The 21,423-nt window shown below is 37.3% G+C and overlaps 2 protein-coding genes across 11 annotated transcripts in view; one reads left to right on the forward strand and one right to left on the reverse strand.

Annotated features, from left to right (window-relative positions):
- The window catches only part of LOC117399490 (progressive ankylosis protein homolog B), a 50,758-nt gene extending 47,503 nt beyond the window's left edge, over nucleotides 1–3,255 (forward strand). Inside the window, exon 12 of one of the 2 annotated variants that reach the window (XM_033998717.3) lies at nucleotides 870–3,255. In XM_033998717.3, the coding sequence (XP_033854608.2) occupies nucleotides 870–995 (126 nt within the window). In that variant the 3' untranslated portion in view covers nucleotides 996–3,255. The remainder of the gene's footprint in view (nucleotides 1–869) is intronic. The other variant, XM_033998718.3, reaches the window with a different exon arrangement.
- Nucleotides 3,256–9,453: 6,198 nt separating this feature from the next.
- LOC117400509 (ubiquitin thioesterase otulin) lies at nucleotides 9,454–21,250 on the reverse strand. Of its 9 annotated transcripts, none has more exons than XM_034000582.3 (11): nucleotides 21,113–21,250; nucleotides 19,799–20,049; nucleotides 17,820–18,053; nucleotides 17,112–17,327; nucleotides 16,394–16,750; nucleotides 15,256–15,341; nucleotides 14,937–15,028; nucleotides 13,266–13,409; nucleotides 12,183–12,302; nucleotides 11,026–11,295; nucleotides 9,454–10,580 (listed from the first exon to the last, which is right to left on the reverse strand). In XM_034000582.3, exons 2-11 carry the CDS (start codon nucleotides 19,993–19,995, stop codon nucleotides 10,386–10,388), a joined length of 1,911 nt encoding a protein of 636 aa, XP_033856473.3. In that variant the 5' UTR covers nucleotides 19,996–20,049; nucleotides 21,113–21,250; the 3' UTR covers nucleotides 9,454–10,385. The 9 variants fall into 9 exon arrangements, with proteins under 9 accessions (XP_033856473.3, XP_058879057.1, XP_033856474.3 ...); XM_059023074.1 differs by lacking the exon at nucleotides 21,113–21,250 and adding an exon at nucleotides 20,844–21,075 and having other exon boundaries at nucleotides 15,274–15,341; XM_034000583.3 differs by lacking the exon at nucleotides 21,113–21,250 and adding an exon at nucleotides 20,844–21,073.
- Nucleotides 21,251–21,423: the final 173 nt, after the last annotated feature.

A 21,423-nucleotide genomic window follows, 5' to 3' on the forward strand; every position in this document is an offset into this window, starting at 1 on the left:
ATTAAAAGTTTTTATAGTATGTCACACAAAAAGTGCAATTTTTGGCAAGTTTACTTTTAATAAAGATGTCTTACTATGTCTGTGCATTTTCTAGTAATACCACAGAAGTATTAAAATAACAAAACTCTACTATTACTGTAATTATGTTTTACTTGTGAAGGCAATCCCTGTTGGTAACTGACTGGATTGGCAATTTAGGCCTTTAAAATCTGCGTTGCTTACTGTACTATAGACATGCAGAAGTGTTTAAAATAATCAGGTGTGGGATCCCGAGTGGCGCATCCAGTAAAGGCGCTCCGCGCGGAGTGCAGGATGTGCCCTATAGCCTGGAGATCGCAGGTTCGAATCCAGGCTATGTCACAGCCGACCGTGACCGGGAGTTCCTAGGGGGCGGCGCACAATTGGCTGAGTGCTGCCCGGGTAGGGAGGGCTTAGGTCGGCAGGGGAATCCACGGCTTACCGCGCATCAGCGAGCCTTGTGGCCGATAGGGTGCCTGTGGTTCTGCAATGGAGCTGCCAGATCTTTGTTGTCCTCCGGCACTATAGGTCTGGTGGCATTGCTGTGGATCTGCAGTGCGAAAAATGACAGCTTGGCAGGAGCACGTTTCGGAGGACGCGTGTTCCAGCCGCTGTTTCCCGAGTCGGTGGGGGGGTTGCGAGCGGTGAGCCGAGGATACAGATAATAATTGGGCATGCTAAATTGGGGAGAAAACCGGGGTAAAAAATTGGCGACGACTAAATTTATATAAAAAAAATAATAATAAATAATAATCAGGTGTAAACTAAAGCTGAGCTCAAGTAATTTGAATCTTACTACAAAAAAGTCCAGGCAATGATATTCATTTATTGTCATTTCTTTTTATTGTAAGAAGAAGAAGAAGGAGGATAGCGATGATGAGACGGCAGTGGAGGGAGAAGACTCAGCTCCAATGAATGAAGTTGGGCCCAGGGAGGAAACTGATGACATTGTGGAGCTGAGGGAGGAGGACAAATAAAGAGAGCAGACTGCAGGAACAGTCTGAACTTGCTTCTGCCACCGCCCGCTTTCTCTCCCCCAGCTCAATGTTGCTCAAGTCCCATTTCTGTTGTGTACAGTGGAAATGCTTGCCAGGGAGGATACAGCGAGGAGGCCTTTGCTTGCATGCGATGGCTGTGTGTTCCGTCAGTTTCCCTCGCTGATGAGAGCCGTGAACAGGCCACGGTACACCCCCTCCCCTCAGAGTTTTGTAGCTTCCAGCGGATACTGTCTTCTCAAGACAGAAAAGATGATACCTGTACCAAAGCACTGTCGTACATCCACCTTTACCTTTCTCTTCTCTGCTGTTATTTTGCGCTGCCATCCTATACTTTTAAGAAAACACAAAAGAACTGCAAGTGTAAAACTTTATATCATATCTTTATTCAGTTGCTTGAAAAAAAGACTTCTGATTGTGTATGTAGAAGAAAAAAGAAATGTATTGAGGTCTCTATATAGACCTGTGCGCTTTTATTTGCCATAGTGCTGCTAATTACCAGTTACGCTGTAGTTGGTAAAAAAAAAACTGGCATAGCAGTTAGAATGAGGCTTATTTTTTTATTTTTATTTAAGTACCAAACTCATTTTCTGAAACCATGAGTACTTAGGGATTTGGGAGTGCAGGGTTTGTGCTTAACTTAAATTACATTTAAAGGGAGTTTTTAAATAATATAATGGTTAAAAAGTTGTAAGTGTTTAAATATTGTTAATGGTTTATTTTGTAAGGGTGAGATATAAATGCAATGGCCGGGGTCAGACAGCCAAATGTTGGCTTCTTGACTTTTTATCATGTTTGTCAGCACAAGTTTCTTGAATCTGAGAATCTATTTTTTTAATAGATATAACATTAAGCTGTCACTCGTTAAAACACACATTTACAGCTTAGGAATGCCCCTGAACTCATAAAGTATCCAAAGCATCTAAATGTGCTATTATACACTCGTGGCATACAAGTGTATTTCATATCCCTGTGTCTACCACACACTGGGCATTAATGTCTAGACATAACATTGCTTTGGTGGTCTTAAGAGGGAAAGACTTTATGTCCCTGTGCTTAGAAATAAAGAGTATAAATGAAAACACCTTTTTCTGATTTTAAACGGTGATAAAGTATGAAGTGGTATTTTTTTTAATGTTGAAAATCAAGTTATGTGCTTTAACCTAACCTGTGGACTACAGAGGATTTATTCAAAAATGTTGTTTCGGGGAATATGGTTAGTATTAAAAAATCAAAATATTTTTCAGTTCTAAATATTTATATAAAGTAGTAGCTAACTATGCAGATATATTTGATCAACCTGTATACACTGGGATAAGCCACAGCTGGATCAACCACCGATCCTTGGTTAACCTAAAAAATAAGGGGGTGAGGCATTTCAGGGTGAGTCTCTTGATACTGTTAAATAATCAAACATCCAGCTGTGCAAATCCATTTAATTTGGATTCTCTGTAGAATTTTGCTTAAAATTTGATAAGGCAATGTCTTTGAACATATGGGGAAATTATATACAGGAAAAGAACCCAGCAAATAGTATGGCCCTGAAAGCAGACAGCACACATCAGACACAGTGAGGCAGTGCACCTAGACCATGGAATCATTGTCTTTATATATAATGCAGTTTTAAACTGAAAAAATAACGGAAACAAATACATAAAGCAACTCAGTAGTTTTCCACTATATTCCTGAACTCCAGTCTGGTAGGTGACGTAATCACACACGAAGACGTAAGGCCGATATACGCTCCTTGCAAAGGAGCTGGCTCTTTTTTGAGTAAGAGTAATAATAATAATAATAATAATAATAATAATAATAATAATAATAATAATAATAATAATAATAATAATAAACCAGTCATATATGCTTGTTAATTAACATTACTGTTATTTACCCTCTACACAAAATCCAATACATTGCCAAACATCGCTTTTCTTTCCTCCCTTTCCTTTACCCCAAAAATTACCAGTATTAGTGTCAGATTCTCCCATGTTTTTAAAATAAAATAATTGTGTAGCTTTTATTTTTAAATCAGGAAAATGTATATAAAATAATTTAGGGCTGCAACAAAGTGAACATTTTGACCTTTGAAGGTTCGGAACACATTACCGAAGGAAGGTTCGAACCTTCGATGATATTTGCATAATTTACTGGTGACGTCACCATAGCTACTTGTTTATATTTGATTGAAAATCCTATTATTTTACAGGTAATCCATATAAATGGAATAAAACCTTCACCTGTAGTTTAAAAATACGTTATATAGAACAGTAATCATGTTTTTATAATTTAAATAAAAATAAAAATACATATTGTTTATTTACATGTAATTGAAGATGATACACTTGCACAGTTTGCATTCAACTTTTTTTTGGGTCGCCTGGGCATTTAACATTTAACCATATAGAGTTGCTACGTATAACAATTTGGTAGCGGATTTTAATACAACAACTTTTGTTTACGTAACATGCATTATACAAATGAAAAGATTGAATTTTGCATGTGAGTGACATTTAATGTGTGATTTATAGTATTCATATATTGTCAAACTGGTTCTGTTAACAGGACAAAAAAAACACACACAGAGTGCGTCAATGACGTCTGACGAGCCTTCAAAGGTTTAACACAATCTTCGAATCCCTGGCTAGCGAACAAACCTTCAAACACAGCCCTAAAATATTTAACTGATGTGACTTGTCCAAGCCAGAGGCCTAACGGTTTGTATCCTGGCAACGCTGTGATGTTGGCTTGTTCCACAAAACCATGCCTCCCCATGGAAAAATGATCCATATGAATGTTAGGATACAGTATGAGCTTATCTGGCTTTGATGCAATATCTACATCAACGGGGCATGCTTCTGATCAGGCGGCAGAGGACGTCTTGTGGATCTTGGCCCATTCTTCAGTCTTCAGGTTTTATTACAGGGTGCAGGACTGTGTCTATGTACCATAAAGTGGTAAATCCTCTCCTTGGAAGCACAATAAGATCTGTGTGACTGTCTCCCCACACCATAAGTGAGTCCCCTCACACTCGTTCATATCCAGCGATACTGAATTAAGCAAATTGTCCTCATCTCAACAGCTGTAACAATTTCATGATGATGCCATATTTACTGTTTGCTCCTTTCATTTTTTGAGTAGTGTGTGTGTGTGTGTGAAAATGTATACAAAGTGATTCTAAACATGAACACATGCATTAGGATGACTGGTATTTCATACCCATACCAAATTGCTCCTTACGGGTCTGAAACTCCACCAAGGGACCCAAAGTGGGGATATGGTGCAAGAGGAACCAAAAGCAGTACCTGGGTAATACAGTGGACTAGAAAGCAAGACTATAGCATCTATAACAAGTCATTATAGTAAGAGGATGCAGCTTTCAAGGCCTACAGCTAATTAAGTAATTTCGTAAATCGTACCTGTTGTAGTTTGTTGGTCATATATGTATATATATATACATATATAAGTTTTGAAACAAGCACATGTACTTCAGAAAACACTAAAGTATGTTCACAAATCATTGTTGTATACAAACAATATATTCCTACTAAAGCTAGGGCTCGTTATTTTATTTACATTTTAAGTATTTTTTTATTTTTTATTTTAAATTGTATTACTGGTGTAACCACCTTCTTTCCGGGACAGACCAAGCCAGTGTTTCTGAAATTAGGACACCAGGGAAATTTTGTGCAGCCACAGCAAACCTCAATAACCCCCCAATAGAACCTCTTTATCAGCCTTTCCTTGGGGGTGATATCAGTACTGCTGTGCAGCTTTCATTCAGCACATTGCACTGCTGTTTTCATAGGCTTGCATTTCGATTCCTCCCACTGCTTCATGTTACCTTCTATTGGCCAGCCACCACTAAGAGACACACCCATCCAAGATATTACAATAAACCACAAACTAACATGTACACACTCCTCATTCCAAAACACAAAAAGCTGTCTGAAGGCCTTGCAAAATCCCCTTCTAACACCATTTTACCACTGAGAACTTCTTGTCATTTTTGTACGTTTGTATTTGCTAGTCTACTAGAGCTAGAAAATGTAGTAATCAATCTACAGACATGACAACCAGGCATCCTTGCTATAAGACACAGTGTGAGCCAATGGTAATCCAGCATACATTAATCACATGCTTTTGCTGTAATAAAGTGTCTGCACTTTGTTTTTCAACTTGTCATTTTTGCAGCAGATTCTGTTTACTGAAGGTAATGTACTGAGTATTAAAACGCCTGTAAAAGCCACAGTTTTAGTCACACAAACGGTAGTACTTCATTATTTTATTTTATTTTTGATTAAAAATGAAAATTCTTTAGATTACAAGAGACCACCTAATCCATCATAAACCTATAACAACAGTTTTGTTTACAGAACTAATATATATATATATATATATATATATATATATATATATATATATATATATATATATATATATATACACACACACACATATATATAAATTAACCAAATTTAGATTGTACTATTTGCGGTTGAAAGGTCTTTTAAATGCCAATGAGCAATCTTTATATATATGCCTGCCCCCAGCATACTCATATGATAGGGAAACTAAGACACCTTGTCTGAAAAAGGTTTAGCATATCCAGTATCTCCAGCTAGTATATCAGACGATACGGTAATGTAGCATAAACTAGTCACCTAGATCTGAGTTCTATGCTAATTTAAAAACACTGGCATTCCACAGCATCACATTCATGTGTTTGTAAAGAATAACTTCAGAGCAGTATATTTATAATATGGTGATGGGAGTAATGCTTGAATCTTGTAGTATTATGTATTATTTATTCCTGGAATATTTTCACCATTTCAAAAGTAACTGCTCAGTGTTTGTGATGTGCATTAATCAGGCTGCTGGTTGACAGGCTGTTCTGATAAATGTGTACTGTTTATAAAAACAACTTGAGGTTGGTATAAAACCGAGCTGGAACGGCTTGTTCTGTCTCACAGTGCTGCCCAAGGCAATATGAACTTTTCCTGACCTGTGTTGTTATATACAGATTTAAAAAGTCAAAGCAGAAAATATTTGATTTTGTGTCAGTGTCAATATTGTGTACCTCATTGCTGACACCTGCAGGTGGGTCGGGGCAATGGTCTTTGAGTTTAAAGGGAAAAATACTGTTCTTGGGTGAGATCCATCATACACATTCTCTGCTTGTTAACTAACACTGCTTTTAATGGAATCGCTTTTAATGAAACGAAACACTAACATTGCATAAACATTTCAATTTCAGTTTCAGCTGGTATGTGAATCTGGGATATTAATGCTTACAGTTTTTTCCCCCCAAGGGTTTATGGCACAAACGTTTTGGTGTTTGGTATTATTGTTTATAGCCAAATAGAGATTATGAACATTTACTTAATATGTGCCTTATTTGTGATGGGTTTATGTTCAATTTAAGTGGAATCTATTTTATTCTATTTTTCATGGCTAAAAACAGTGTACGTTTTTATCTAAAATAATATTTGCTTTAGCGCTTTGCTAATGCTGTTCAACGCACATGTTAGAATGCCATTAATCTGGTTTTGGAACAGATTCGACAGACAGCTTTAAAATCACATATCAAAACCGCATTTATGACAAAGCAATGAAAGTGGATATTTATACTTGAAAAGATACAAATTATTTATGCTTTATATTGTTTTAAAGTAAGATTTAAAAAATACTCTTCAGTCATTTACTGGAAGCAAACTCAACCGACTGCTAGGTTCCTACATGCTGGGTAACAGGTAGTGCCTCAATAAGGCAAACGCTTGCTGTATTTATTTATAAGTAATACAAAGAAAATGTATATTTATTCTTTCAGAACTGGGAATTTTCATGAGGAACTACAGATTACATAGCAGTGGGTAAATTTCACGGAAATCATGAAATTTGTGATAACCGTGAAAAAAATATAGCCTTACAAATAATATCTCTCATAAAAGCACAGAATGCTTCTTTGCTGCCAGAGTTATCTTTCAATAACGTGTTATGTTGAGTGCTGTTTAATAAGGTCCTCATGAGGATTAATGATGTCAAGCCATGATGCACAAGTATACTCTGGTACAGTACTTACAATGGGCAGACATGAGTCTGACCTGAAAGAAATAAAGTTCATATTTCATACCAAGTTAAGAAGAGACAAAAATTATAACAAAAAATAAATAATTACAAAAATGAATGATTGTGCAGTAAACCATTGTAAATCTGGGTCGACATTATCAATACCTTTTAGAATTCTGAATACTTGAATCAGATCACCGCGTAGTCTTCTTTGTTGAAGACTGAATAGATTCAATTATTTTAGCCTGTCTGCATACGACATGCCTTTTAAACCTGGGATAAATCTGGTTCCTCTTCTTTGCACTCTTTCTAGAGCAGCAATATCCTTTTTGTAACGAGGTGACCAGAACTGAACACAATATTCTAGATGAAGTCTTACTAATGCATTGTAAAGTTTTAAAATTACTTCCCTTAATTTAAATTCAAGACTTTTCACAATATATCCGAGTATCTTGTTTTGCCACTCCTCCTATTTTTGTGTCGTCTGCAAATTTAACAAGTTTGCTTACTATATCAGAATCTAAATCATCAATGTAGATTAGGAATAGCAGAGGACCTAATACTGATCCCTGTGGTACACCACTAATTACCTTGCTCCATTTTGAGGTTTCTCCTCTAATCAGTACTTTTTCTACATGTTAACCACTCCCTAATCCATGTGCATGCATTTCCTTGAATCCCTACTGCGTTCAGTTTGAGAATGAATCTTTTATGCGGGACTGTCAAAAGCTTTCTAGAAATCTAAATAATCCATGTCTACTACCAGAATCTACTTCGGTTAGTCTCTTTCATACCTTCATAGTTTGCTTTTCTAAAATTGTAAACCTTAGCTTTAGTCATTACTTTTTGGGTTTTAAAAGTCACTTCAAATGAGACCAAGTTGTGGTCTGAGTTTGCCAATGGCTCTCTGACCTGTTTTAGTTATTCTGTCTTCATTATTTGAAAAGACTAAATCAAGGCATGCCTCCCCTCTAATCGGTGCCTTGACAAATTGCGTTAGGAAGCAGTTATTTGTCATTTCCACCATTTCAATTTCATCCATCGTGCTCCCCACCGGGTTGGAAGTTGAAATCCCCCATTAGTATGGCTTCTCCTTTGCTACATGCATTTGGAATGTCATTGTATAACAGATTATTTTGCTCGGCGTCTGAACTTGGCGGTCTATAGCATGCGCCTATTATTATACCCTTTGTTGCTTTTATTATACCATTCATGTTGCTTGATAATTTATTAGCTACAGATTGTATCTCATAAAAGAGAATGAAAACCACGTCATAAACACAGGCTTGTTCACAATGATAATTTTGTTAATGTTGTTTATTTTCTGTCCACACTGAAAAGGATGTAAACTCTGCTTTGTATGACTGGGATAGCTTAGCACTTCTCCAAGTGCCGCTCATCAATGAGAACCCGGTGGTTGCTTAGTTACAGTGGGCCATATTTTCTAAACATTTACTCGAGTCTTTAATGAACTCCTACTGATTTTTACAAACCCAGTATCCAACATGCAAGTCGTGTAATTGACGGTCTCTTAAGCACTCTCCAGTTATTTGTTACATTACTGTTGAATTTGCATCCTTAAAAAAATAAGAGTTAAACACTTGGATAAAACAGCTTTCTATAAAATAAAATAAATTAAATGAATTTACAAATTCAGTATAAAATATGTGGTATAAATAGGATAGCTAACTGCAGGCTAACATCACTTGTTAAGTAAATATAGAACCTAATAACCTGGAATCAGCTATCCTATACATTAAGTTAGTATGCACCAGCTTCTATGTAATTCACGGTTTGTATCCATTATCTAATACCTTAAGATTTCAGCACCAAATAGCTGCTGAATTCTTTATCCACAAACAGTTTAGTAAGTAAGGAGACCACGACTTTATTTCATTTTCCAGTTTAATCTTCTTACTATGAATGAGGTACCTGCCCATAAACTTCCTTTTACTGTGTACATTAGACAAATCCATACATTCATTCTTACACAATAAATCATTTCTCATTTATCAGTATCATTATTCATTAAAGTAACACGCAGTTTACAGCTTGTATGTATTACGGGGAGAAGAAGTGACCTTGTTGTTAGCTCAGAATGTTTCATTGCTGCCAGTCAGTTATCTTACAATAATATAGGGTGCCGTTTAATAATGTCCTCATGAGTGCTATTTAATACACATTAAACCCTGATGCCAAGAAGTGCACTCTAGTACAGTACCTGCACAATGCTGACCTAAAAACAAATCTGAAGGAAACAGAATAAAGTTCATAGTACATATATTTAAAACATGTAGGAACTACAAAAAATAATTTATTGTGCAATAAATCATTGTAAATTGAACTATTTGTTACATAATTAAAGTAGCATAGATCATAGCTTGTTTGTTTTAATTATATATATATATATATACTATTTTACAGAGTGGGTCTTAACATGCTTTACTATTACTAGAAGTCAAAACCTGGCTACAGAACACAGGGGCTCCACTATACTGAAATACACATTCCTAAGAGTCATTGAAATCAAGTTATCAACATCACGAAAAAGTAGATCATGATGACCTACATCCACTAGACACAGAGCAGAATTTCTTAAAGGGCTATGCATACTAAAAAACTGGAAAGGGATACCCAGTTTATAGCCTTCACTAAATTAAATCAATGAGGCGCCAGTACCATGAAATATATTTACAGTCTGTGAAGTAACTTCTTGTAACAAACAGACATGTAAAGTTTTTAAAAAAATGTGTCAGGAGTGGTTCTGAAGATGTAACCTTCATAATCCAAACAGATAATAGGACATTATCATCAAGAATGTGTGCCAAGGACAGTTCATACCAAGTTTAATTACAACTGGGTGAACAAGTAAAATGCATGTACCATTTGTACACACTGTACATACAGACAGGATCATCTTTATATCCCCATATTCTGATACACTCAATTACGGAGGCTCAAGAATATCTTTACAAAGTCTAAGTGTATAAGCGGTTCTCTAAAATGTAAGTGTCACATACATGGGCCTCCATTATATCCCTGCAGGGGACGTTAAAAAAACCCTGTCAAGAAATTTGATGTTGAAAATGACTCCAAAAATACATCGTTGGCAGGCAACCATTTAGCGAAAACGTGGGCCCATTGATCATACGTATACACTGAAATTAAGAACATGCATAATTAACAAGCTCCAAATCTTTTCCTTGTCTCCTTTTAATTATTAACAGCTGCAATGCAGCTCAAGCCATGCTAGACTGACTCCTTCACTGCAGGTGAAAGAGCAATGGCAGGAGCGAAGGCCGAGAGCTATAACCTGGCTGTGTCTTGCTTTTGGACCGGGACATTGTAGTGTCTGTCATCCTCTGTGATGAGCGAGACCACCGGCCAATCTTCCTTGTGATCATCAGGGTAAAATGTGAGAAACTCATCAGTTTCAAATTTGTAAAGCCTGTACACATTAATTGTCAGTTCCAGTGCATAGCCCAGGAGAAACATCTCGACCTATAAGAGAAACAGCATTTTGTCATTAGATCAGGGCAGCAGGTGCTGGGTCTGATTGCCCTGAACTGCTTTACTTTTGTATATCAAATCTGTGCCAATTAAAATGGCTAGTATTTTTTATTTTATTTTGCATTAATGAAACTTAATGTTAAAAGCTGTAGCAGTCACCACACCTGTAATTACATTGCTGTTTAACCAAATATATTGATATAGGGCTAAAATCTCAAAGCTATTTAGTCCAATTCATCATTTTAGCACCATTTTTTCAGAAAGGAATACCAATAAAGTTACCAAACCAGATGAACAACTAAGCCTTTCAATTAAGGGGCCTGAATGACTGTATTAAGTGGTTTGTTATTTGCGTAAGATGCCTAATTGGTGTTTTTCCCCCCATATTGAAAGAAAACGGCACTGAAGGACAGTGACAAATTGCTGCCTGACTGACCTGCTCGAGTCCGCCGCTGAAGCCCACTTGATTGAGGTGGTTGCTGAGGAATGTGCAGGGGGTAACAGAACTGTCCCGAGCAAACAAGAGCCAGCAGAAAATGGGCACGTCCTTCTCCTGCTGCATGTCATTGTACAGTTCAATAGCAGTATTCAACATCAGCAATTTCACAGCCTCCAGCAAACTGTACTCCTCCTCTTCATTCCTGAAGATCTCATCACACACGGCTTGTCTTTCTTCTGCACTGGAGGATTCCACCACAGCCAACCACTTTACCAAGGAAAAGTAAGAGAACATGAAGGAGCTGTCAGTGGGGGTTTTTATGATTATCGGAATGCTTATTAAAAATCATCGACCAATAATGAGAAATCCACTTCATTCGTGAGAGGACTTCATATTTCTGTGTGCAGGTGTTTTGTTCACAGCAGTACACAACACAGTCGATCAGGGGTGGCCAAAGCTGGCCCTTCCACTGATGGTCTTTGTTCTAACCCTATTCTAAATTATTTAAATGAACCAATTAAACCTCCATCTAGACCCTAAAGTAGTTGATTCTCATGTTCCCTGTTAAACCTGGAGTGGAATAGCCTTCCAGGACCGTGATTGGACACCCCTGCAGTAGATTTGTAGATATAACGGCATCAACATGACAAAGAAATGGAGACACCTAAAGCAATTTTCAGTACAGTTATCAATTTTGATATCCGTATATATGATTATTATTATTTTTTTTTTTTTTTTATAGAAAACTTTACAGGGTACATTTCTGAAATGGAACAAATTTGATATACACAGGATTTATATAAAAAATCAAAACAAACAAACAAAAAAAACCACATTTGGTTAATATGGTCCTATAGGTTTTGAAATGTCTTACGCTTGCACTGCCATGTGTAAAGAGAACAGCTCGGCAATGCTCATTTGACTACACTAAACTAATAGAACAATAGCACCTGAACATAAAAATGTAGTACCAAACCATGGACAAGTTTATATTAATAACAACAACAACAACAACAACAAACTTGAAACCTTGTAGGCCACTGTTAAACATCTAATCAAACTTGATAAAGCACCATCTTAGAATTAGCTATTCAATTAAAAGGAGTTCTTCTGAAACAATTAAGCTGGATTAAGAAGAACAATATTTTTACAACCTTTCTCTTTAGAAGCTGCATGTGTCCTTTTAGCAATTCCATCCAATTTCCATTTGCATACTCTTGTGTAAACCTCCACTGCCTGAGCCAGTCATAACAGGAGGCTAACTTTTCAGGCAGCTGAAAAAACAGAAAGAAAAGTTTTCATCAATAAGCCATGTTTTGTTTAACTTAAATTTTCTAGAATGATCATTTTTAAAGAAATGCTCAAATGAGTTCAGTATGTGTAACACTGGCAATATTTACTTATATTAGGTTAAATTAAATGGAGAATAATGCATGGGGTAGTGTGTGATATGAGAATTTAATACCCACCCAAGGGATGGGATGCTAGCCAAGCATCCCACAAAGGGTGGGCATTAAATTCTCATTTATCACACACTACCCCTTGCAGTATTTTTCTAAATCGCTGGTGAGCATTTTTTTCCTGCCAGAGTTCTAAAGTTCCGTGTTGCTTGGCTGTTGTGGGGTGCTTACTCTGCTTGGTCTATGTCAGCAAGTTATTACATAATACACTCCACCTATAAACTGTTGTGGAGCTCATTCCACTCCTTGACCATCTTCTTTATAACAATCCACAGAAGACTAAATACAGCTTTCCACCCAAAAAGCAAGCGTGTGATGAGGTTTGCGACATTGGAACAGAAAATACTGTATAAGCAAGGCACGCAACCAGCTACATTGACTGCCCTGCCCGGTCTCCAGAAAGACACAATATGAGTCTTAAAGCTCATGTAAGGGACCCCCATAACAGGCAATGCTGTCACAGTGTATCACATACTGGCAATCTGTAAGAATGGAAGGAGGTTTTTTCAGGAACAAGGCTCGATTCAGACCTACTTCCACATATGTAAAGGACAGTGACAGATAGTGACTCAATAATAAGCAGTACAAACTGATTTTATTGTCCTTCGGTAGCAGCTATAAGGTAGAATGGTTTAATATTGCCAAGGATCCGGATATCAATAACAGTCATTTTATGAAGTCATATTAAATGAGTTTCAGTAATCATTATAGAACAAAAAAGGCGGCAAATTAGTTTTGAGATACAACACAAGAATACCATGCATTTGGGGCTCATACCTGGATAAAGTCTTCTCTCTGAAGCCAGGCTGGCACTTCTTTACTCTGGATCAATGCCTGGAAAAGTGTTGCCCGCAGTGCACAGTAATTATCTCCTCGCACTCTCCGAAGCCTACTGAAACTTTTATGAACTTCTTCATAGGCCTATAGATAAGTCAAGGAAACAGCAGTTACCTTTCCCCTCGCTATACTGCAGATTCAAATATATCGCGGTCCTGGAGTTGGCTCCCCATTTTTACTGTCTAACTGCATATGCCTTAGCTGCAATATACATAGACACTTAGAATTACTGTCTGTTTTATTTCGTACTGCACATCACAAAACAATATACAAAACAATTAAAAACAAAGCATTAATGTCGTACTGTTATCATATACACACGTATTGCACAATAACACAAAGCAAATTAAACATCTACTTGCTGAAGCGTTTTTTATTTTAGCCAACGAGATGTTAACGTGTGGCAAAAGCCACAAGGCAGTGACGTCAGCTCCCTAGCAACAAGCCTCCTATGTTGTTGGGAATTGATTATTTCAGTGCAGCGGGTTTGTGCATTTGAGAAAGGAGAGGAAGACTCATGAAATTAATTGTAGACTGAAATTGATAAGAAGCAATTACCCTCTGTTGTACAAATTAAAATGGTGTGCTGCTTTTATACGAAAAATGAGAAAAAGCGGGTTGTGTAGAGGATTTATACTGGACCTTGTATTTGTTAGCCTATTTGTTTTTCTATGGGTCTCTCGCTATATCGCAGCCCTCGATATATAGCAAATTTATATTGGACCCCAACACCCGCGATCTATCAAGTGGGTGGTGTAGTATGTTTGAACAATAATAATACAAAAAATATTTAGAGCAAGCAGTATCCTGGTGTGCATGAAGATGCATCAAGACTACACCAGAATTCTCAGCTGACATTAGCAAAGGAAACCGGAAACAGTTTACCTGGCATATCAGGGCGATGTATTAAAATAGATTTTCTAGTTCACTAGTTTTTGACCTATTTTCATCTAAGTCGTCTCTGCTGTCTAACGGAGAAAATGCCAAATAAGATAAGAAAACCACTTATCCTTTAGCAATCCTTCAATATGTTAGCAACTGACGTTGATACTGAATACTATAGTTTATACAAAGAAGACTCCCTGTCTGTCAAATGCGTTGCTTCTCTGAGGGTCTGGCAACACAGCACAGGAGTATAGTTATGGATTGGCTTTACTCTGGCATACATGGACACAGAGGAATACAAATACATATAATTGACTAGGCTTGTATTTACCATATTTAGATCCACTAGATATTGCTACAGTATATTATAATTATAGGAAGCTGTGTGGTCCAGTGGTTAAAGAAAAGGGCTTGTAACTAGAAGGTCCCCGGTTCAAATCCCACCTCAGCCACTGACTCATTGTGTGACCTTGAGCAAGTCACTTAACCTCCTTGTGCTCTGTCTTTCGGGTGAGACGTAATTGTAAGTGACTCTGCAGCTGATGCATAGTTCACACACCCTAATCTCTGTAAGTCGCCTTGGATAAAGGCGTCTGCTAAATAAACAAATAATAATAATAATTATAACCAAAGTGCAAGACATATACAAAGTTATTGTATATGGCATTCCAACATAGGTTTGCTAATTGGACCCTACACTATATTCCTATTTTCTTTCCAGCTCACCTTTTTAATCTGTGCACTTTTGGCAGTGTTCCCTCTCCACTCATTTTCACTGTATATCAAAATGTCCACTTCTGGAGAGATGCTGCACTTATCTTGTGGAAAAGAAAAGAAAAATGAAAATTCGTTGTAATGTAAAAATCAGTCTAAACTTTCTGCAGCATAAAAGCAAATGATGATGTATAGTCCATCCCTGAATAGGGTCTATTATTCTTTGATATTACTGTTTCAATATATCTGATCACTGAAGCAAAAAAGATGAGCACTAAGTTTCTAATCAGCTACATTTTAGAATACAATGCAATGCTAAAGAAGCACTCACCCATAAAATCATCTACACCCTTAGCTCCATTTTTTTCCAGCTGATCCTCTTCTATCTCCTCGGCACCACGATACAGATCAACTTCACTGGGAAGAGATCAGTAAGATTTTTTTCAAAAGCGTGATCCAAGCTGGGGGAGAAGCATTCTCCTCAGGGATATATGTACAGTCGACTCCGCATAATTGCATGGGCTTGGGACTGGTGTGAGGTCATACACATAACCATAGTGAGGGAATACAACGGGATACAACGACAATAGGTCTATATGTACATGTATATATGACTCATTTTGATCAGATTCATAACTATTTTTCCTTTATATTTTATTACAAGTAACTTAAAATACTGAACAAGTTCAGAAATAAACCAACTTGAAATACGTTATGCACTCGATACAAACACTATTCTCTGGCAATGCACGATATGAAAAGTAAAATAATGTATAGTATATAACAGCCTGCATAAACTAAGTTATTGTAATACAGTACAGTAAAACACAAGTTAAACAGGTGTGTACAGTACCTTATTATAGATCTTGTGACTACAATGTAACAAAAAAATATTTGATGGAAGTATGCACAGTATTCGGCTGAATTGCTGATAAACAACTGTAAATGCCATTGCCATTTTCTGTGTCTTCTTTCTTGCTGGCTTTTCTCACTGTCGTGCCATTCCTATGCACTCTACATCACTACTATTGCTGAAACACTCAAACGTTGTTTGTGCAGTGATCCAAATGAAAATGAGGTGTACAATGGACTTCGGGACCACGCAGCTTCATGCAATTAAGCGAATGACGCATTTAGCCGATATGCATTTAACCGGCTCATACAATCATAGAAAATGATGCACTAAAAAACACCCACCAAACATGATTCCCCTTTAGGCTGGGCAGTGGCCTTCACTAAAGGTTCTCCTCCTAAACTCCTTCAACTAACAAAGCATTTGGCCTCCCTTTTATACCATGTGGCTGGCACTTGATTGATGATCAATTATTCAATCAAGACCCAGCCACATTCTACATGTTGATTTGGCAGGGACGGAATTAACCCCATCCCTGCCAAACTTAAATTTAAAATAATAAATCTTTATTTACACAGGCAGGGCTTCCACCCTGTCACAGTACAAGTATCAATACCTTGCGTTATCCTCATCTTCGACCGCAGCACTCATTTCTCTCATGGGTTTTTCATCCAAAGATTTCAGAGGTTTTGGGGCACTGGGTTTTTCCTGGGTTACACTTTGGCTCTCCAGTTCCATCTCTATGCTGGGTGTCCATTGTGTGTCTTTCATGTCAACAGCACTTTCCTCAACTTCAGCTTTTTTGCCTCCCTCTGTTAGATCCTCTCCAATGTCTTCCAGAGACTGTACTATATTTACCTCCACAGCACTGTCCGGTTGATCTGGACTTTCAAATGCTTGGGTATCTGCAGTGTTTTCTTCCACAGTGCAGCTGGGAATACAAGGTATAGTTTGACTGATTAAGAGACCAGATCTGTGGGTGAAAAACAATGGAAATGCCCAGAAAAATACATTTTTAATGTAAAATAATTTTAGACATTTGTTTGTTTGGTATTTACTTTGGACTAGGAGAGATTTATATATATATATATATATATATATATATATATTATTATTTTTGTATTACACCAACAATTCGTTTCTCCAAACCCACAGGTCTTGGTTTGATGTGACATTCTTTGAATAAGTTTCTAAAACTGTGTTTCTATGTGTTTTTGGGTGTAGATACTGTGAAGACGGTCAACCACATTTTACAGCAGCAAACCCACCCCATATCACTCTGTGGATAGGATTGTGTGTGTCTATTTTGTTATGCCCAGGTATTCTGAACATACCTCTCATTCCTCTCAGACTCCTCTGTAAGTCTTATAGCATCGCTTTTAGAACTGCAGGCAAGACTGCGGTAATCTTCACCCACTGCCTCTGTTATGGAGCCGCTTTTGTCTTCCTGCACTGCATCACTGACTAACCCCGCAGGTCCATTTCGCAAATTATCAATGCAAGCAGTTTGATTTATTTTCTCAATCGCAGGAAATTTCTCAGATTTAGTCCTGCAAAAATAATTTTTTAAAAAAAATGTATAAATAAAAGGTTATAAAAGTATGAGTACCTCATTCACGATTGTTATACAGTATGCCAGTCCACTGCATTAATGATATGGTGATTTATGAAATACAGTCGTTCTCTTAATTCTGGATACCCAAGTAAAAATAAAACACCATGCTTCTGTCAAATTGCTGGTTCTCTAGTTCTTGTTAAAGAACACATGGATTTAGTACTTGATCATAAGGCCACACCGAGGTAATCTGAAGTGTGCATCCTAAAAACAAAAAGCATTATCTGATTGATCATTCATCGAGGGAGCTTTCCTTGAAAGATGAAGAGATTCATGTTTGTTTTCTGAGTGACACAGCAAACAGGTAGAGAAATCAAGAAATCTCACTAGTTTCATTACCCCATATCCACCTTATATTATAGGTGGCCAGGGAACCAGGCAATTGCAAAACAGACCTTAAACAGCATAACCTTAGACTAAACCTTACTCTGCACTGCTGGCAGGCTGCTTGTGTTCTTCCTGGGTTACTGTGGCTTCAGTAACACTCCCTGCAAAAGCTGTATGTGCTGTGTGCTCCGGGCCAGCTGCCAGTGTCTTCCGCTTTGGCAGACTGATAGATTCGCTTTCTTGGTGCACAGCCACAGTTTCAGAGCATGCTGGCTTTACTACACCACCCTCTGCCACCCTGTCGACTGGTGTGACTCCTTCATTATTCTCCTGGCTGGGAAAAACAAAGTGTTAGAGAATCCCAATTAAACCATGCTGATATTCTGCAGCCAATGGAAATGAACAAGACCGATTTCAACCCACTCCCAGTCAGGCAAGACACTAATGTGGTTGGGTATGATAAAAATTGTAATTTCATTTCGTTGCATACAAATAACGTCAAACTTCAGCAGAGTAGGTGAATAATAATAATAATAATAATAATAATAATAATAATAATAATAACAACAACACCAAACAAATATAGTCTGTAAACTGAAATGTATTCAATAAGGTAAGCAATAAAAAAAGAGATCATAGTCAAGACAAATAAACTTTAACCTTACCCAGGAATTGACCTGCATTGTTGTAACTACTAGCAACACGTTAACAAATTAATCGAATTGTTGAGAGCAAACCACAACATTTTACTTTGCGCTACAAACATCATAAGGATTTTTTTTTTTTTTACAACCCAAGTGACATACATTGCGCATTGAGTTGTTATATTGAATCCCTAGCAGATACACTAGTATACACCTTCAAGAGTCCAAAGTTCCACCTACCGAATACATTGTAACACCAGCAGCACACTCAAGTCTGGTATTTCAGTCATTTTTGACTTACATGTACTGACAGTATGAAGACATCTCTGTGACAGCCCCCCTCCTCGCTGGTGAAATATTTTACGTGTATATTTATTGTGGAAAAATTGATAATATTGTTAAACTAAATGAATACTCACTCAGAATTCTAACTCTTTAAAGATTAAAACAATGCCAATCTCGTTTTTTTTTTTTAAGTGAATTCAATCGTTTACATGAATTTGACAACCTCAACCCAACACTCACCTAAATTAGTTACATCGTTTTAATTCCACTTGTGAAATGATTAAGAATTAAAAACCAGACTACCGTAGCTGTACACGTAGCTCAAAAAACAGAATTTCACTTCAACCTCCCGTTCTCTGCACGAACTGAGTTTGAACGGCCTTTATAAGTTTTTCAGAAGTCCCAAACAAAAAAGAAATCTAGTCGTCATGTAAAACAAAACGAAATTTCACGATGTAATTGCCTACTTTGTAGAAATTTCCTAAACTCGGTAAACTCTTATCAAAGCATCAGGTATTAACAGGGATACGCGGTGTATTCTAGGATTTGTAGTACAAATCGCATTAAATTGCAGGACAGAAATCATCCTAAAAACTACAATCCCATCTTGCTCAAGCCCATGGTTCGCATAGTTTACACTACCCCTATTGCAACAAGAGAACCATTTTCTTAGTTCCCTTTGTTTACTTTTTCGATTTGTTATGTAAATTCAACTACCAGAAAAAATTGAAGGTTTTGAGTTGGTAATTCTAAAACCAATTCCTAATCCCTCCCCCCCAAAAAAGCTTTGAAAACGACAATTTGGTAAATGCAAATGAATGTACTTTCTATAATATCTGTGTCTGCGATAGAGACAAACGCTCTTTTTCGGAACAGATAAATCCATTGCTTTACACAATACATGTAGGCCCTGGAGCTCAGCAGTCCACTTGCAGTAACATCAATTTGCCAGCAGGTGTAGGTATTAATTAAACAATGTTCACTGTGGAGTCTCGGGACAAGGGGATATTTAACAGTCTTTCTACAAAATGTTCCACGACGTTTGATATATTTTACTGAGTTCAATTCACATTTAATAACAAGTCATACTGTCTTAAAATTTCGTAAAAGTGTCAGTCAGCTGTGATGATAGATTAGATTTGTTTTGTACCTCTTGTCATGAACACCATTATAAAGATGTTCATCTTCCTTATCTGACTGTAATGGAGCGTCTGTTAATTCCCCCCGTGCCTCTGCTTGGGTCTCCACATGATTCTTGGAGGTGGAATCCTGCTCATTTTCAACTGTAACCAACAATCCTTTCGCTTCTTCCGGCTGGGCAGGGGGTCCAGAACAGCAGCCTCCCATTTCCTGTTGCTGTTTTATTTATTTCAAACTGAGGGAACGGGGTCCCTCATTACACTTAAAGAAAAATAAATAACAGATCATGAGTAGATAAAGCATTGCCTTTCGTAAGCGAAGCTCCAATAGTTTGTCTTTTAAAATGTAATGTGTTCAGTCGACTCACTGCGTAAAAGAAGTTTGGAATGGGGTTGGTTTCAATAATTTCCAGTTGATTTATGACCCAGGTTATGATAATACGAATAGCATAATAATTGTGACTACAGTATTTTGAAAGAGAGATTTCACGAGTACCGTACAGAACGGAGACGGTGTTTAATTGCTATGAACAAAATGGGGCGTTCTTTAACCAGAGAACATTTACAAATCATAAAATATTTACAATTTCATAAAATAATAAATGCGCTCACTCTATTAGTATTAAGCATAGGCCCAATTACCATTCTTGACCGGTGACAGTCAAAACGCATAACAGAAGTCTGGACAAACATACTCCCCGAGATCTACGTCACATACTATAAATAAACTAAGAAATATTTGCGGGCAAAAACACCCAGAAGACCAATTTCGCTACAGAAATGTTGGCGACCTAGGGTGACCACCCGTCCCTAATTGGGCGGGACAGTCCCGAAATGTAAAGATCAAGTCCCGGTCCTGGGCTTAATGCCTCCGGGACGGCATTTGTCCCGAATTCGTAGACACAGTGCAATCTTACAGTTTAGCGCCAGTCAAACCATATCTGTTTATAGCGCATCACAGCACCACCCCTGCCGCATTATTTTACAATGCCTTACACTCGCTCGCTCGCCACTTAAAACAGCAATAATAATAATTTTAAAAAAATGTATGTATACCAGACGCGCCCCCAGAAACCTTTCACATGGTACGCACGACTGAATTACACCGACATCTCATGCAGATAACGACTCTGCATCAACATGCTGTAAAGTGTTTCAGTCAGTGCTGCATTTCCGTTCTTTCATGAGTTTCCCTTTTTCAAAACGAATAAACACAGCGCGCTGCCATCGAGGCAGAACAGCAAGTGACAGCCAAATAATCCACAACAATAAAAGCAACAAATAAATCTAATTGAAATACAGACTTAAAGGAAAAAATAGCTCACACATATTTTATGCTGGTTCCATTTCTAATCATTTTACTCTCACAATCAAGGCAATTTATCATTACTCCTCCCCCGGAAACAGTAAAACAAAAAAAAAAATGTAAATATACCCCAGCTTAAGAAATGGAAGGTGTCCCGTTTTTGCATTTTGAAAAGTTGGTCACCCTACCAGCGTTGCCCTGAAAGTTGTATACTACTTCATAATACTGTATGTACAACATGAAGACCTGATGTTGTTTAATATTACTGTATGTGCCTTCAAAAAATTTTTTGAGTGCATTTATACAGTGTATTTACACACAGGCTAACGA

This window comes from Acipenser ruthenus, chromosome 4 (assembly GCF_902713425.1).
Source record: "Acipenser ruthenus chromosome 4, fAciRut3.2 maternal haplotype, whole genome shotgun sequence".
NCBI lineage: Eukaryota > Metazoa > Chordata > Actinopteri > Acipenseriformes > Acipenseridae > Acipenser > Acipenser ruthenus.